A 17,156-nucleotide genomic window follows, 5' to 3' on the forward strand; every position below is an offset into this window, starting at 1 on the left:
AATCTTCCATAAAAGACATTTGTTTAAAAAAAAAAACTTAAAAGCACTAATATTAAAGACTTTATTAATAGAAGGCATCTATATAAAACTAAGAGTTACTATAATTTGTAACGCACAAACACTGGAAACTTTCCCAGTAAGTTAGAAACAAGGAAATTCACCCTCACCATTTTTTACATAATCCTAGAAATAGAAGCTAGAGCAATAAAACAAGAAAAAGAAATTAAGGGAATCAGTAAAATCAAACAAACTAAAACTATGTCTTCTGATGGCATGGTAATTAAGGAAGCAAGAAAAAGTGATATGATTGCTTTAACACAATAGCAATATTAAAAAATAAATTAACAAATTATCTGAATTTCTATGCATTACTAGTAAGAACCAGAAAGATGTATAGAGAGAAATTTGACTTAAAATACTAAATGCATTGAACAACTGGGACTTAACATACCAAGACACATACGGGACTTACGTAAATACAACTATAAAACAATTTTCACAGAAATAAAGACCTAAAAAATTGGATAGCCAATAGCAATCCAGAGTCAATTAATAGACTAGGACATTATAATAAAAGTGATACTGTCAAATTTACCTGAAGATTTTAAAACACGCAAATACTTTTAGAGACTTGTTAATTTTCATATCTGCATTCCTAACACAACGTGTAAGAGCATATTTGTGGCACAAAAGAGACATGTAAGGTGCAGCTAGGTGGCACAGTGAGTAGAACACCAGCCCTGGAGTTAGGAGGACTTGAGTTCAAATGCGCCCTCATACACTTGACACACTTACTAGGTGTGTGACCTTGGACAAGTCACTTAACCCCAATTGCCTGCCTTCCCCTCTTCAAAAAAAAAAAAAAAAGGAGAGACCTATAAGCATTTACATGTGATGTATTGGTTCTCTCTTGGCATGCAAGGACATGCATCCCCATAAATAAAGGAATTTTAATGGAACAAGGTCAAGTCCAATAATGCCATTGTTCTTCATTAAAATCTTTCACCAACCAGATTGCAAAGAAACTTCACCTCTATTTTTTTAAAGGTGGTTTCCCCTGCTGGATTTATTTTATCCAGCCTGAATAAAGGTATTGGCTTAATATAAAGAGACTTAGAAATTTTATTCTATATTAAAACAATGGCCCACCAAACATAGTACTATCTGAGCAAGTAACATAAAGGGACATTTTTATAGAAAAGCAAGATAGGTTTAAAAAAAAACTTTAAAAAGTTTGCCTTATTTTCCCTTAAAGACTAAAAACGAAAACTTCTCCGGAAGCTATCTGGTCATTTTCTAAAATAAGCATATCCTTTCACTGGATCATCCTGTCTAAAAGACAAGTCAACAAATATTTTCTAAGTGCCCCCTATGTTCCAAGCACTAGGGATACAAAAAAAGGCAAAAAACCAAAACAAACAAAAAAAAAACCCCAGTCTGCTCTCAAGAAGCTCACAAGGCAGACAACAACAAAATGACTACATACAACAAGATATAAACATAGAGAGACATATATATAGATATATTGGAGCTAATCTCAGAGGGAAGGCTTCTTACAGAAGATGGGATTTTAGCTGAAACTTGATTCAAAGTTGAGAAGGCAGAGCATTCCAAGCATGAGGGAGAGCCAGTGAAAATACAAGGAACTAAGAGACAGATTATCTTGACAGAAGAACAGCAAAGATGCCACTGTCTTTGGATCCATGGAGGGGAGTAACGTATAGACTTGGTAGAAAGCAGCCAGGTTATAAAGGGTTTTAAAATCAAATGCAGAAAGTTCTTGCTTTATGTGTCCTATGTATTCAACTTTCCATAAGGAATGCTGAAAAAAATTCGCAACTGTGAGAAACCCAGTTTGTGGGATCACAGCACTTCCCAGGCAGGGTCGGGGAGTTAGCTTGGATGAGCTTCCAAAGTCCACTGCTTCCCTGGTAGTGTGCCCTTAGGAAGATCCACCTGATAGCCCTTTTCTCACCCTTTCTCACTCAGAAACAGAGTGGGCAAATGAAGGTGTTCGTTATACTTCTGAGAAAGTGAGTGTGGTGCTCACTAGGAACACCCACGCTGATACAGAAGCAGAAATGAGGGTAACCAGTTCTACCCTCCCCATGAGGGTTAGTTAGGGTTAGTTCAGACTCCTCAGTCACATTCTTCATTTCCCAGACGTTCCTTTCTTATACAGATTATGTAGGCATGGTAGTGAGGATACTAAACCATTAGACCTGGGCATGACCGCTCAGGCTTGAACCAATGGTCCCAGCCTAGCCTTTCTATCCCCCGTGACAACCAGGATGGCCATTGTCTTAGTAGGCAAGCTTCCTCACAGCTATTGAGTATCTCCCAATAACTTCTGTGGGAGCAAAACAAGATACCATATCCCTTCTTACACATTCCAAAAAACTACCTACATTAATTTTACAGTACTGTGCTCTCTCTCAGGTCCTGCCCCTTGACTCAGCACTCTAGTCTCTCACCCCTCCCACACTCGTGTACCCCACCAAAAGGCACCATAAATTTTTTTTTAAACCTTCCAAAAGAAAGCAGAACAGACTCACTGAGCAGTCACCTCCATTGGGGACTTAGCTTCAGACCTCCCAGCACTGTGATCCCATTCCCTACATCCTTCTGAAAGAGAAAACTTTTATCATTTGATCTTGGAAGCTTGTGGCAGAGACCTTCCAGAAGAATACTGCTTCCCTCTTTAGACTGTAAACTCCTTGTGAAGAGGGAATGGCATATAATAAGCATTTAATGCTTCCTAAACTGAACTGAATTACTGCAATGGTCCAATGTGAGGTGACAAAGGCTTGCGCCATTGTGGTGGCAGCATCAAAGAGATGCTTACATGATAGTTTTTTGGAAATCAACAAGACTTGGCAATAGATTAGATGGGGGGAAGGGGGGACAGGCAGACGGCGGCAGGTAAGAGAGAATAAATGAAAACTCAGTAAAGACAACTGAGAAGGAAGTCAGACCAGAACCAGAGTAGAGCAGTGTCATGAAAACCCAGAGAAGAAAACGAATTCAGAAAATTAGAGAGGTCAAGAAGGATAAAGACCGAGAGATATCACAGGTAATTTTGTAGAGAGCAGTTTCAGTTGTATGAAACTGGAAAGAAACCAGACTACAGAAGATTTAGAAGAGAGAGGGAATGGAGGAACTAAGCATAGACTTTCTTAAGGAGTTTAGCCAGTTTCGGTAAAACAGGATGGCTAGATGGTACAGTGGATAGAATGTTGGGCTTGGAGTCAGGATGACCTGAGTTCAAATACCAGCTGTGTGATCCCAAGCAAGTTACTTACCTTTGCCTCAGTTTTGTCATCTGTGAAACAAAGATAATAGTAACATCTACCTCCTAGGGTTGTTGTGAAGATCAAATGAGAAAATAACTGTAAAACCTTTAGCACAGTGACTAGACACATTGTTGTTCAGTCCTTCAGTCATGTCTGACTCTGTGACCCCACGGACCATACTGTCTATGGGGTTTTCTTGAAAAAGATATTGGAATGGTTTGCCATTTCCTTTTCCAATGGATTAAGACAAACAGGTTAAGTGACTTGCCCAGGGTCACAGCTACTAAGTACTTGAGGCTGTATTTGAACTCAGGTCTTCCTGACTCCAGGCCCAACACTACCCACTGCTATCTAGCTGCCCCAATTGGGACAAAAGTGCCGATTATATAGGATGGGGGACAAGTTGGATCAAGTGGAGGTTTTTTAAGTATAGGGGAGACATGGGTCCTCTTTGTAGGCTACAGACAAGCAACCAGTAAATAGGGAGAGGCTGAAGACTGGTGCAAGTAAGGATGACAGAGGTGATAATCTGCTAGAGAAGACAAATGGAACGGGAACAAGGATTAAGGTAGAGGGGCATTTGCCTTGATAAGAAGGGTCATCTCTTCATATGAGAAACGGTAAAGATAGTGAGGGAAGGCATCATCCTGATGAGATGGAGAGAAAAAAGAGGAACTCTGGTAAATGGCTTCCAGTTTTTCAGTGAAGCATTTAGATAAGGTCCACAGCAGACAAGGTGGTCCAGAGGAAGTTAAGGGAGGCTTTGGGAAGAATAAGTGAACAGATAAAGGCAAGGAAAGAGGGTGATCGTGCTGTGGTGAAAGTAACATCCCGAGCCTGATAATTTGCCCTTGAATCGGATTTGAGTGAGGTAGAGCTTTGCCTTTAGGGTTAGTGGACCCTATCAACAGAGTTTCAAGATTTTCTCTAGCTCCATGCAGTAGCATATGAATTCCTAGGAGCACATGCTTCAGAAGGTGGGAATAATTCAAGACTAAAGCTTGGCAAGGCAGAAGCAGTGATAGGGTAAGGAGGAAGGGGAAGTAAGAGTAGAAGATAATGTACAGATGAACTGGTTAACCAAGGGTTTGACAGGGAGGCCAGGAGGAGAGTATAGCCAATGCAGGAGTGAGGGCCTGGGAAAGAACTGAGTAATAAAGACATTCACTGGAGGTTAAGGTGAAGATAAAAAACAGAGTTAGGGGTCATAAGCCAAAGGAAAAGATGTCACATAGCTTGTCAGTGGCTCAGGCTACTTACTACCTAAAATGAATAGTAATTAGTGCTTCTATAGTGCTCTAAGATTTGCAAAGTGCTTTAAATATTAATTCATTGGATTCTCACAACACCCTATAAGTAAGGTGTTATTATTATGCCAATTTTATATATGAGGAAACTGAAGCACAGAGGAAGTCTCCTCATTGGAAAGTTTCCCAGACCCATGAAATAACTGGCCCCATTTTTAAAAAGCTAACAACACTAAATATTAAAATACTAAAAAACATGTGACCTGCTTACATCATAGGAAGCCTAAGACACATGTGGTGGGAGGAACTTCCTGACAGGAAAAGGAAGTTATGTCACAGGAAACGGAGAGAGAGAGAGAGAGAGAGAGAGAGAGAGAGAGAGAAAGCAGTTATGGCGGCTAATGGCTGACCTAGTGATTGTTAGAACTGAACAGGCTGACTTAGCTGTACTCTGAGTTTTTTTGGGGGGGGGAAGATCCCAGCAGGGGGTCAGAAAGATTTTGAGATGGTGAGGCTCCATGTTGTGATACTGTGTACTGAATGTTTTACTGCTCTGATAGACTGGATAAATGGCTTGTGGGATATGGTTCTCTGGGGTCTGAATAAATGGTTTACTTCTTCTACCTTCAAAAAAAGATACTAAAAAAGAAGTCAACTTCTGAGAAGCCTGTTTCCCAAAACAATTCAACAAACATTTAAGTGCTTGCTATGTGCAAGGCACTATGGTAAGGTCTGGGAATACCAAGACGAACCTAAAATACACTCTCAAAGAGATTACCTTATGCTGTACTTGTTGACTTGAGATAGAGCAAATGTTTCATAATTCAACAGCACAAACTAAAATAAAGCTTTCTAGGTAGAAAAAAATTCCAATAAACTACAGAGTTGAACTTTTGTTGAAATATCCTAAGGTCACCTTCCACGGCAGCTAGGCGGGGCAGTGAGAACATCAGCCCTGGAGTCAGGAAGCCTTAGTTCAAATCTGCCCTCAGACACTTGACACACTTACTAGCTGTGTGCCCTTGGGCAAGTCACTTAACCCCAATTGCCCTGCCTTCCCACCTGCAAAAAAAATTTACCTTCCATTCCATTCCCATTTCAGAAACAGCACAAAGGAAGTGTTCTGTAACATACTTTAGCCACTAAAAACTGATAACATTTTTTCCTAAAAGTTATGTCCCCAAGCGGCAAGACTGTTCTGCTTGGGGCAGGGGGAGCCAAGATGGCACCTGGAAAGCAGGGACATGCATAGGCTCTCCCCCAAATCCCTCCAAACACCTGTAAAAAAATGGCTCTGAACAAATTCTAGAGCTGCAGAACCCACAAAATAGCAGAGGGAAACAGATCTCCAGTCCAGGAGAGCCTGGATGGTTGCCAGGAAGGGGTCTATCTCAAGGTGCTGAGAGCGGAGGGCAGCCCAGCATGGGCCATGCCAAGACAGACCAGACCCAGAACCAGTTAGCCAGAACAGGCCTTGGGGCCATGCTACAGTGAGCTGTGGCAGTTACCAGACTTCTCAACCCACAAACCCCAAAGAGCAGGTTAGGGGGAAACTGCGGGATTGAGTTCAGAGCGGTCCAGCCATCAGCTCTGGGGGTGGAGGAGGTGGTGCAGCATCAGACATTTCGGGAATCCCTGACTCACACGGTGGGAGGAATCTAGCAGCAGAACAGAGAAGGAGTGCAAGGAGCACTTTTGTGGGCGCAAAGTTTCTTTTTTTGTGTCCTGCTTGGATCTGTATTGAGGTCCTGGGTGGCGGTTCTTGGAGGAGGAGCGCTGTTGGGACAGAGCCTGGGGTGACGGTGGAGTAGAAGTAGCTCTGAAAACAGCAGTGCTTGGACCCTAAAGCTTGGGACAAAGTACTCTCTACTCTACAAGAAGTCATATCCTGATAAAAAGCTCAAGGGTCAGGTGGTTGTCTGGGAACATGAACAGGCAGCAAAAACGAACTCAGACTCAAACTCAAACTCTTGATTCCTTTTTTGGTCACAAAAAAGAGCAAAACATACAGCCAGAAGAAGTCAACAAAGTCAAAGAGCCTACATCAAAAGCCTCCAAGAAAAATATAAACTGGTCTCAGGCCATTGGTCTCACAAAGGATTTGGAAAACCAAGTAAGAGAAGTAAAGGAAAAACTGGGACAAGAAATGAGAGCAATGAGAGAAAACCATGAAAAACAAGTCAACGACTTGCAGGAGACCCAAAAACATACTGAAGAAAATAACACCTTAAAGAATAGACTAACCTGAATGGCAAAAGAGTTCCAAAAAGTAAATGAGGAAAAAAATGCCTTGAAAGGCAGAATTAGCCAAATGGAAAAGGAGGTCCAAAAGACCACCTTAAAAATTAGATTGGAGCAAGTGGAAGCTAGTGACTTCATGAGAAATCAAGAAATTATAAAACAGAAACAAAAGAATGAAAAAATGGAAGACAGTGTGAACTATCTCATTGGAAAAACCACTGACCTGGAAAATAGATCCAGGAGAGATAATTTAAAAATTATTGGACTACCTGAAAGCCATGATCAAAAAAAAGAGCCTAGACATCATCTTTCAAGAAATTATCAAGGAGAATTGCCCTGATATTCTAGAGCTACAGGGTAAAATAGAAATTGAAAGAATCCTCTGATCACCCCCTGAAAAAGATCCCAAAAAGAAAACTCCTAGGAATATTGTCGCCAAATTCCAGAGTTTCCAGGTCAAGGAGAAAATACTGCAAGCAGCCAGAAAGAAACAATTTGAATATTGTGGAAACACAATCAGGATAACACAAGATCTAGCAGCTTCCACAATAAGGGACCTAAGGGCTTAGAATACGATACTCCTGAGGTCCATGGAGCTAGGGTTAAAACCAAGAATCACCTACCCAGCAAAACCAAGGATCATGCTCCAAGGCAAAATATGGACTTTCAATAAAATAGAGGACTTTCAAGCTTTCTCAGTGAAAAGACCTGAGCTGAATAGAAAATTTGATTTTCAAATACAAGAATCAAGAGAAGCCTGAAAAGGTAAACAAGAAACAGAATTCAGAAGGGACTTACTGAAGTTGAACTGTTATGTTTACATTCCTACATAGAAAGATGATGTGTGTAATTCAGGAGACCTTTCTCAGTATTAGGGGAGTTGAAGGGAATATAGACAGAGGGCACAGGATGAGTTGAATATGAAGGGATGATATCTAAAAAAATGAAATAAATTTAAGGCGTGAGAGAGGAATATATTGAGAGAGGGAGAAAGGGAGAGATAGAATGGGGTAAATTATCTCACATAAAAGTGGCAAAAAAAGCAGTTCTGTTGGGAGGGAAGAAGGGGCAGGTGAGGGGAAATGAGTGAATCTTGTTCTCATCAGATCTGATGGGGGGGGGGACATACACACTCAATTGGGTATCTTACTCCACAGGAAAGTAAGGGGAAGGTGATTAAAAAAAAGTGGGGGGGGATGATAGAAGGAAGGGAAGATGGGGGAGGAGGTAATCAAAAAAGGGACAGGATCAAGGGAGAAAACTGAATAAAGGGGGACAGGAAAGGATGGAAGGAAATATAGTTAGCCTTTCACAACATGAGCATTGTGGAAGTGTTTTACATAATGATACATGTGTGATCTATGTTGAATTGCTTGCCTTCTTAGGGAGGGTGGGTGGGAAGGGAAGAGGGGAGAGAACTTGGAACTCAAAGTTTTAAAAGCTATCCTGCCCTAGAAGAAAGTAAGGGGAAAGGGGATGGGGGGGAGTGGGGTGAAAGAGGAGAGAGCTGACTGGGGAACGAGGCAATCAGAATATGTGCCATCTTGGAATGGGGGGGAGGGTAGAAATGGGGAGAAAATTTTAACTCAAAATCTTGTGGAAATCAATGTTGAAAACTAAAATATTAAATACATTTAAATAAAAAAAGAAATTTGGATGCTATAAAAAAAAAGACCATTGTGCTTGTTGTCAGTGATTTTCCTCCCTCCCTCATTTTTTTTTCCATTACTTGAAAGCCGAAAAATCAATCTGGCTTTAGCAAGTAAGTTGATCCTGACGATCACTTCCAACTGGAAAAGTCTACAAGTCTATCACATCTATTCATTTCCCAAACATTATTCATTTTCCAAATTAAGCCTCTTCTCACTCCCCTCTCTCCTCTTTTTTCCTTTCTATGTCTTAGCCCTACACACAGGAACTAATGAATTCCACTGGTGACTCTTCCTCCTCCATGTTTTAGCAGAGAGGCTACAACTGTTTTTTGTCATGGACCCCTTTGATAGGATTGTGAAGCATATCAACCTCACTTCAGAATGTTTTAAAAATCATAAAATACGTAGGATTGCATAGAAAATCAGTTATATTCAAAGAGATCAAAATCTTTTTAAATCACAGGGCCCATTATTTTGCAGAATCCTCAAAAGAAAATTCTGAACTATGAAAATATTTTTGCATTGTGCAGGTGTTAACAACAGATACAGTGTACAGGTGCTGCGGTGCTGATCCCCAATATCTTCTACCTAAGGACTACTAACTACTAACCACAGATACAAATATTCGGGCTATTTGAATATTTAATCTCCAGAAAAATTTCTATGTGGAAGGGATATATTTTCTGCATTTTCCAACTCCTCTTAAAAATCATGCCCTTTCAAATCAATCAAGCAACAAGCATTTATTACTACTGCCAAGCACACTGGGAACAGCAAGGACAGCCTGGCTATACTATTGTTTTTTAAGGGGAGTTATGCATAACAAGACTGGAAAGGTAGGTTGGAGCCAGGTCTTAAAAGTCAAACAGAGGAGTTTGTATTTGATCTTAGTGCTAAGAGGTAGCCAAAAGAGTTTATCAAAGTGTATATACACAGTCAGACTTCTGCTTTTAGACTATCATTTTGGTAACTATATGGAAGATGGATTGGGGAGAGAAGAGATTTAGGCCAGGCCACCGAACCAATTTCAACAGTTCAGGTAAGATTTCTCACTCACCATCCCACTCACAGGCCTTTCTCACTCACGAACCCACTCATATTTAATTAACACTATTAAGTCCCCTTTTCCTACATGGCATGGTTTAGAGCTGGAACTACAAAGATGAGCTTTGACATAGTCCCTGCCCTTAGGAAGTTTATAGTCTAATTCGAGGAGTAAGATGTATACATAAACAAGGATACAAGGAAAATGCAACAGGGTAAAGGAGATGTCTGAACAGATAAAGAGTCATAAGAAATCTAAGGGGGTGGGGGGCAGAGAGAGACTACTTTCAGCTTGATGGGATTCTTCATGAAAAATGTGGCAGCTGAGGGCTCAACCAGGAAGACAAGGATCTCGATAGGCAGAGATGTGGAAGAAGAATACTCCAGGCATGGGAGCAATTTTCTTGGGAGGAGGAATTGGACAATACAGGGTAACAGCTGACTGTTATGTAGCCCTTTAAAGTCTGCAAAGCTCTTTATATACATCATCACAGCTGAGCCTCACAACAGCCCTGTGAGATAAGTACTACAGGCATTATTATCTCTTATTCCACAAGTGAAGAAAAAGAGGCTCAGAAAGGTCAAGTCACTTAACTATGGCCACACAGCTAGTAAAAGTGGCACGAGCAATATTTCAAACCAGTCCTGAATCCAAGTCTAACACTCAATACATCCTGCCATGCTACCTCACCAATGCTAATAATTTTTAGACAGCACTTTTAAGTTTGTTAAAATGCTTTTACATATATTCTTATTTGAGCCTTGTAAGGCTGTGAGGCAGACACCTGGAAAGTCCATTGGGGGGGGTGGACCCCACAATGTGTGAAAGGGAGGTGTGGGGAACAATTAAATGCCAGGCTGAGTCTGTACTTTATCTTAAAGGTAATTTAGAGCTATTGAAGGTTTCTCTATCAGACTTGTATATCAGGAAGCTTATTTTGGCAGCAGCATGATGGATAGAATAGAGGGGAAAAACTAGGAGCAAGACTAGTTAAGAAGCTACTACAACAGCTCTGATTAGGGCCTTAACTAGGACGAGGGCAGTAGAAATGAAAAGAAAGAAACAGGAGAATTTTTAGCAACTGTTTGGAATTAGGGCAACTAGATAGCACAGTGGGTAGAATGCAGGGCCTGGAGTCAGCAGGACCTGAGTTCAAATAAAATTAGTAGCTATGTGACCCTGCAAAAGTAAGCCACTTAACCCTGTTTGCCTCACGTTTCTAATCTGTCAAATGAGCTGGAGGAAATGGCAAACCACTCTAGCATCTTTGCCAACAAAACTCCAAAAGGGATTGCAAATAGTCAGACAAGAATGCATGCAACTAAACCACAAAATATAATTATAAGGCTAGAAGCCTGGGAGAATAATGGCATCATCCAGAGCTAAGGATACCAGGAAAGCAGGAATTTTTTAGAGAAAGGTTGAGCTCAGTTTTGGACATTTTAAGTTTTGAGGTGCCAGTGGGACATGTAGATCTCCAGAAGGCAACTAGTTACAGGACTAGAGGTAGTCTCCTGCAGAGGAAGAACTGAAGCCAGGGAAGTGAGTGTTGCCAAGTCATAAAACCCTAGAGGGAAAAAGTGGCTTGATGGCAAAACCTTTAGGGAAGCTCGTGGATAAGAAGAAGCAAAGGCAGGGGGTATAAATATTTTACTGATAACTTGCTATCAATTTTTTATTTGTGGTTTAAATATAGTTTTTTCCCTACAAGATTAACAAGACAAAATTTTTTATACCGTCTTCAGCCTAGAAGGAAACAAAGTCAAAGGTTATCTCTTATAAGGGAAAAACTGGGAAACCATTTTGCTATTATAATCCCATTAGATGAATTCACACACAGGGAGCTGAGTCACTGGTTGGTATACAATTTGGGTACCCAACAGGACAGAGAAGGATACCTCTTGTATATGGAAGCACAGAGAAAACAAACATCTATATTCTTAGTTCTCCATTTAGGACTCAAATATCCTTCAATAAATTTGACTCCAAATACATTAATAAATGTTACACTCTCCTAATCCAGGACAAGTGAGAAATCAAAAAAAATAAAGTGCTGTTAACCATAAATCATTCTGAGAAGTGATGTTACCCCCAGTAATGAGTGGAAAGCAGGAATAAGTTCAAGAATTAGAGATTAGGATTGGAAGGAACCTTAGAGATCCTCTAAGGAGTAAGTCAACCAATACACAGAATTGAAGTGATTTGCACAAAGTCATACAAGTAACAAAGATGGAATTTGAATCTCTACTCTATTAACTTCAGTTCATCACTCTTTTCCCTTTACCATGTTAGAGGGAACAGAATGGTAGAACTACAAATTTCCAAATCTTCAACTCATTTTCACTTTATTACTTTGGTTTCACTGTCAAAAATTCCTAGAAGATCCAGAATACTCAAATTACAGCACAAAAAGCAAAAAAACCCAAATATAAAAGCTTTTTAGATGATCCACTAGAAGTTCTACAATTTTGCTGACATACTCTAGGTTGATCCATATTTAGTCATGAGAATCGTAAAAGGTAAGGTCATGTACATTAAATCTTTACAAAATCTTTACATACACAAATATACTGTGTGGGTCTCCTCGACAAAAGATACTTTTTGATAAAGATGATGATAAAGGTGGAATAGAAGGTCTTCAAGTCAATCAATGAATATTTATTAAGTGTTTAGTATGTATTATATTAAGGTATTGTATAAGCCCTGGGGGGGACAATGAGGCAAAAACAGGGTCTCTGCCCTCAAGGTGCCCACATTTAGTAGGATAGACAACATGTGCATAACTAAACACTATATATAAAGATGTATAGGTATACACACACAGTGTAAATGGAACATAATCTCAAAAATAAGACATTAGCAATAGGTAAGGAACCAGGAAAGGCCTTTTGCAGAAGGTAGGATTTGAGCTAGGTCTTGAAGAAAGACAGGAATTGGAGGTAAGAAAGGAGGGAAAGCACTCTAGGCATAGGAGACTGTCACTGAAAAGGCAAGGAGTCAGGAGAAGGAATGCCACATGTGAAGAGCAATAGGCCAGCATCGCTGGATCCTAGAGTACCTGAAGGAAAGGAAAGTCTAAGAATACTGAAAAGTATAGGAAGGGGCCATGTTATGAAGGGCTTTAAAATCAAAGAGGATTTTATATTTGATCCTGGAGGTAATAAGGAACCACTGGATTTTACCGAGAGGGATGTATATGTAGGAGAGGACAGAAAAGAGGGAAAGGGAGGAGTTTGGATTGAAATGGGTGAAGAATTGAGGCAGGACAAGTTAGAACACTATTATAGTAGTCCAGGCATGAAGGAGGTAGCACTAGGTAAGAAACAGTGTGAACGGAGATAAGGAAACAACAGATGTTACGAAAGTAAAACCAACAGGACTTGGCAACAGATTGGATATGAGGGGTGAGTTCAAGTGAGGAACTGAGAATGACATCTAGGTCACCTGGGTTGCTGGTAGGAAAATGGTGCTCTTGACAGTAATAGGAAAGTTGAGAAGGGGAGTTTGGGGAGGAAAAGATAAAGAGTTCTGCTTTAGAGGTGTTGAGGCTGAAATGCCTACAGGGGGACCCAATTCAAAACGCCGCAGAAGCAACCAGAGATACAAAAGAGCAGCTCTGGAGATCAGCTAGGGTTATATTTATACATCCAGAAATCATTTGCATGGAGATGATAACTGAACCCATGAGAGCTGATAAGGTCACCACTAAAGATAATATAGAGAAGGGATTCTTAACCTGGGGTCCACAGCCACCTACGGATAAATTTCAGAGGATTCATGACTTGGACCAGAGAAAATTTTTCTGTATTTCAACAGAATTAGTTTCCTGTGTAATCCTATTTATTCTATGCATTTAAAAACAATATTCTGAGATGGGGTCCATAGGTTTCACTAGACTGCCTATGGAGTGTGTAACACAAAGAACTTCCAGTATGGAAGGAGAAGGGAAGAATGCCCAGGAAACAGCCTTGAGGGCTACCCACAGTTAATGGGAATGACATGAATAAAAATCCAGCAATCATTCGAGGAATCATTCAGATAGGAGAACAGGAGAAATTATCCAGGAAGAAGTGCTGAACAGTGTGAAATACTGTAGATTTACAGAAAGATAAGGATTGAGGAAAGGCCTTTAGATTTGGCAAGAGAGTACCTCCGACTTTGGATCGAGCAGTTTCAGCTGAATAATGAGGCTGGAAGACAGACTGCAGAGGGTGTAAATATAAAAGTGAGAGAAAAGGAAGTAGAAGCACCGAGTATAGACGGCCTCATGGAATTTAGCCAGGAAGAGGAAAATGACAAGATAACAGCTAGAGGGGATGGTAAGATCAAGTGAAAGTTTTTAAGGATGGGAGAGACATGGTCCTCTTCGAAGGCAGCAGGAAAAGAGCAAGTAGAGAAAAGAGAGATCAAATATTAGACAGTGGAGATGACAATATAGAGACAATCTTCTGGGAAGATAGGAGATCAGGAGCTCTTGACCTTTTTTGTGTCAAGTACCCCTCTGGCAGTCTAGAGACGCCTATGGACCCATTCTCAGGATGTCTTTTTAAATTCATAACTGCTCAGTAAAGAAAAATCAACAGCCATTTATAAGAGCATAGTATGGCCAAATACTGTCCTAAGTGCTGGGGATAAAAAGAAAGGCAACAAAACATAAAAGGAAAATAAAGAAGTAATTTTTTTCCCCATCCAGTTTGAGGACTCTCTGAAATCTATCTATGAAACCTCTAAAGTAGAGGGCCACCTCTGCATTTAAGACAGGAGGAGATAGTGGGGAGAAACATCTGAGTGATATAAGGACACAAGAAGAGCGAACTCTCAGAAAACAGCCTCAATTACTTAGGTGAAGAGGTAAGGTCAAAGGGTAAGAGAATGGGGGTAAGGTGACATGGGAGGCTTGAAGAGTGACGAAAAGGTTTGGAATGATTAGGGAGGTAAAAATGGATTTACCCTGCTGCTATGAGGAGACAGTTGCGATTATTTAACATAAACATCAATAAAAGTGATGCACTCACCAGATGGTGGGAGCAATCCAAGGCTGGGTTTGACAAGGTGTGATCAGTGGGGAAAAGAATGGAGTTATGAATGGCACAGAGCTGACTTAGTTCCTCCAAGGACAGGAAAGGGAGAAAAGTATAGTCAATGCTGGGGGGTGATGGCCTGCTAAAAAACTAAGAGGTAGAGGAACTGAAAGTTACAGTAAGAATAAAGCAGGATTAGGGGTCATAAGGCATAGGAAAAATGGAATGATAAAATGTTTTTACTAGATAAAAGAATTTCAGAGTTCACGAACAGAGTTGTGGGTAATGGCAAAGGGTATGACCATCTCTGCACGAAGCTAAGTAGACTGGAGGAATAGATCATATGAACGGAATGAACTGAAGAACTAGTTAATATAGCATAATGATGGAAAGTGACACCAAAGACCAATAACGATGTGTCAGGTGGGGGAAGGGATGTGGTTAGGAAGACACACAAGGCACAAACTGCAGGCAGAGCTAGTAATTTTAAGTAAAAAAATAAGCTGAACTGACATGTCTTCAACATGTTATTCTTTTCACACATGCGAACTTGGTCGGGAACTTATTAGGCAATATAATCTCTTAACGCTAATATCACCAAAAGCAAAAGCCGTTTTTTTGATGACCCTAGCAGCATGGGGACAGTCAAGTTACTCAAGCAGATCATGAAAATCCACTCACAAAAACTACTTTACACTAACGTTTTCAACATCCTACCCACCAAAGGGTTTACAGGGGCTGTGAAAACTTAGCAAAACTGACTGTTCTTAATTCAATTTCTCTTTCTGTCCATGGCTACCTTATAGTAAAAATCTTAATACGGAAGAACATTTTTAAAACGCAAAGCATAAAAAATAGCAAGACAAAACCATTCCACAACATTAAGAATCAAGACTATTATCTTTCAGTTTTCTAAAATAGTTAAGATTTTTTGAAACTTATTATTACCCAGTGAGTTAGCAACCCCTTCCAGATTTGTGTCATCTACAAATTTAATACAAGTTTGTGTTCTTTTATTCATTCTTCTGATAAGCGATTATAATGGAGTGCCTGAAAAAGCTTCCTAACACGACCTCTGCGTACTAACATTTAAGAAACAAAAGAAGCAACAACAGTTTTCACAAACGAGAAAAACACCACCAGTTTAGGTTTTTAAATAGTATGGGAGATCAGACTATGTAAGGTTTTTAAAAAGTATATAGCTACAAGTTTTAATTGCTCACCTTCGAATTCTCAGGCTTAACATTTCTTGGAAGTCTCTTGTGACTACTAAAATTGGAAAGCCGAAAATGGGGCTCCACGTTCAAGTCAAGAAACATTTGCTAAGCGTTTTCTACGTGCCAGCCACTGTACAAAGTGCTGGGTATACAAAGAAAATTCCACTTCCCTGCTCAGAAAATGAGGGAGAGGGGGGTGGTGGTCGGTAAATTAACTAGCAATTTGCTAACAAACTCCCCGCCACGTTAAAAAATAATTTTAAAATGAAAAACGAACATCTAAGCTTCTTCTATTAATGAAACCACCTCCCTTCTCCCCTTCCCTCATATCAAATAGCATCTAAGTGAATGCGAATAACGGGGGGAGAGGTGGGTTAGGGAATAAGAATGTTTCCAAATAGCTTCACCCAGACGAATCTAAATACTAAACTGGATTAGTATTAAAAAGCAGATGAATCAAAATCGCTGAGTGCTCTGCACGTTCCTACACAGAAGCTAAGGAGTAACGGGCCTCGGAGGAGTCTCCCCGCGGTGCCACGAAGGAAAACCCCATATTGGAGTCCCTCCCTGTCTCGTCGGAGGCATAATAACACCATTCCTGGGGGCAGGGAAGAGCGGCGCATGTGCCCTTTTTCCCCCGCACCCGAGTCCGGCGATTTCACCACCCCTTTCTCCCGGGCTTTATCGTCCAGGCTCTGGGGAAGCCCATCGGGCCCACAAAGAAAGCGAAGGAGAAGCGTCGCCCTGAAGCACAAAACAAAGCGCTGTCGGGGGAGGGGGCGGGCGGGACGCCATTACATTGTACCGCGGCCTGCGCCGCCGCCCAATCGACCCTGAACCCCGCGGGAGCCGGCTCGGCTCCTCGACCCCAAAGAAGAAAAAAACAAACAGACGAGGGGGAGATGGAACCGCAGGAACCTGAGAAAAGAGGTGATCGAGCAACAACAGGGAAACATTCCTTACCTTCGTGAGTTTTGGCGATCTTCGCCATTTTGTCCACTCGAACACACAGACGGAACTGGTACGTCCAAGAACTTCCGCTCGTGGCCGCCGCCACCGAGAAAAATAGCGGGGGAGGGGAAGCGATGCTTCTGCGCAGGCGCCAAAGGGGAGTGCGCGCAAAAGAGTATCACGTGACAGAGGAACCACTAAAATGGAGCGGCCCGGTGCATTGTGGGTGTGGGAGGTGCAGGGAGCCCTGAGGTTAGCTCTGGGTTGGCCTCAGAACTGGATAAAGTCAGCTGTAATGCAACGTCCTTGTGGGTAGAAAGGTTCTTCTGCGGTAGAAAGGCTGTTTTGCGGAAGAAATGTCTGCTGTGTGGCGTTACGTAATCAGAAGCCTGGAAGACACCTTTAGAGGTCATCTAGTGAATCCCAATAATAATAACGAAGCCGTTCTGCATAGTTCTCTCACAAGCCATAATATCTGTCCCTTTCTAA

General features: G+C 41.1%; 1 protein-coding gene across 7 annotated transcripts in view; it reads right to left on the minus strand.

Moving 5' to 3' along the window:
• The window catches only part of SF3B1 (splicing factor 3b subunit 1), a 53,848-nt gene extending 37,086 nt beyond the window's left edge, over positions 1-16,762 (minus strand). For 3 of the 7 annotated variants that reach the window (XR_005009603.1, XR_005009604.1, XM_036746219.1), the window contains exon 1: positions 16,680-16,747. Coding sequence is in view for 4 of the 7 variants with exons in the window: in XM_036746219.1 (XP_036602114.1) it covers positions 16,680-16,707 (28 nt within the window). In the remaining 3 variants the exon portion in view is untranslated. Of the gene's footprint in view, positions 1-16,679 lie in introns of all 7 variants that reach the window. The other 4 variants (XM_036746215.1, XM_036746217.1, XM_036746218.1 and 1 more) reach the window with 2 other exon arrangements.
• Positions 16,763-17,156: the final 394 nt, after the last annotated feature.

Source organism: Trichosurus vulpecula, chromosome 2, assembly GCF_011100635.1.
Source record: "Trichosurus vulpecula isolate mTriVul1 chromosome 2, mTriVul1.pri, whole genome shotgun sequence".
Classification (NCBI taxonomy): domain Eukaryota; kingdom Metazoa; phylum Chordata; class Mammalia; order Diprotodontia; family Phalangeridae; genus Trichosurus; species Trichosurus vulpecula.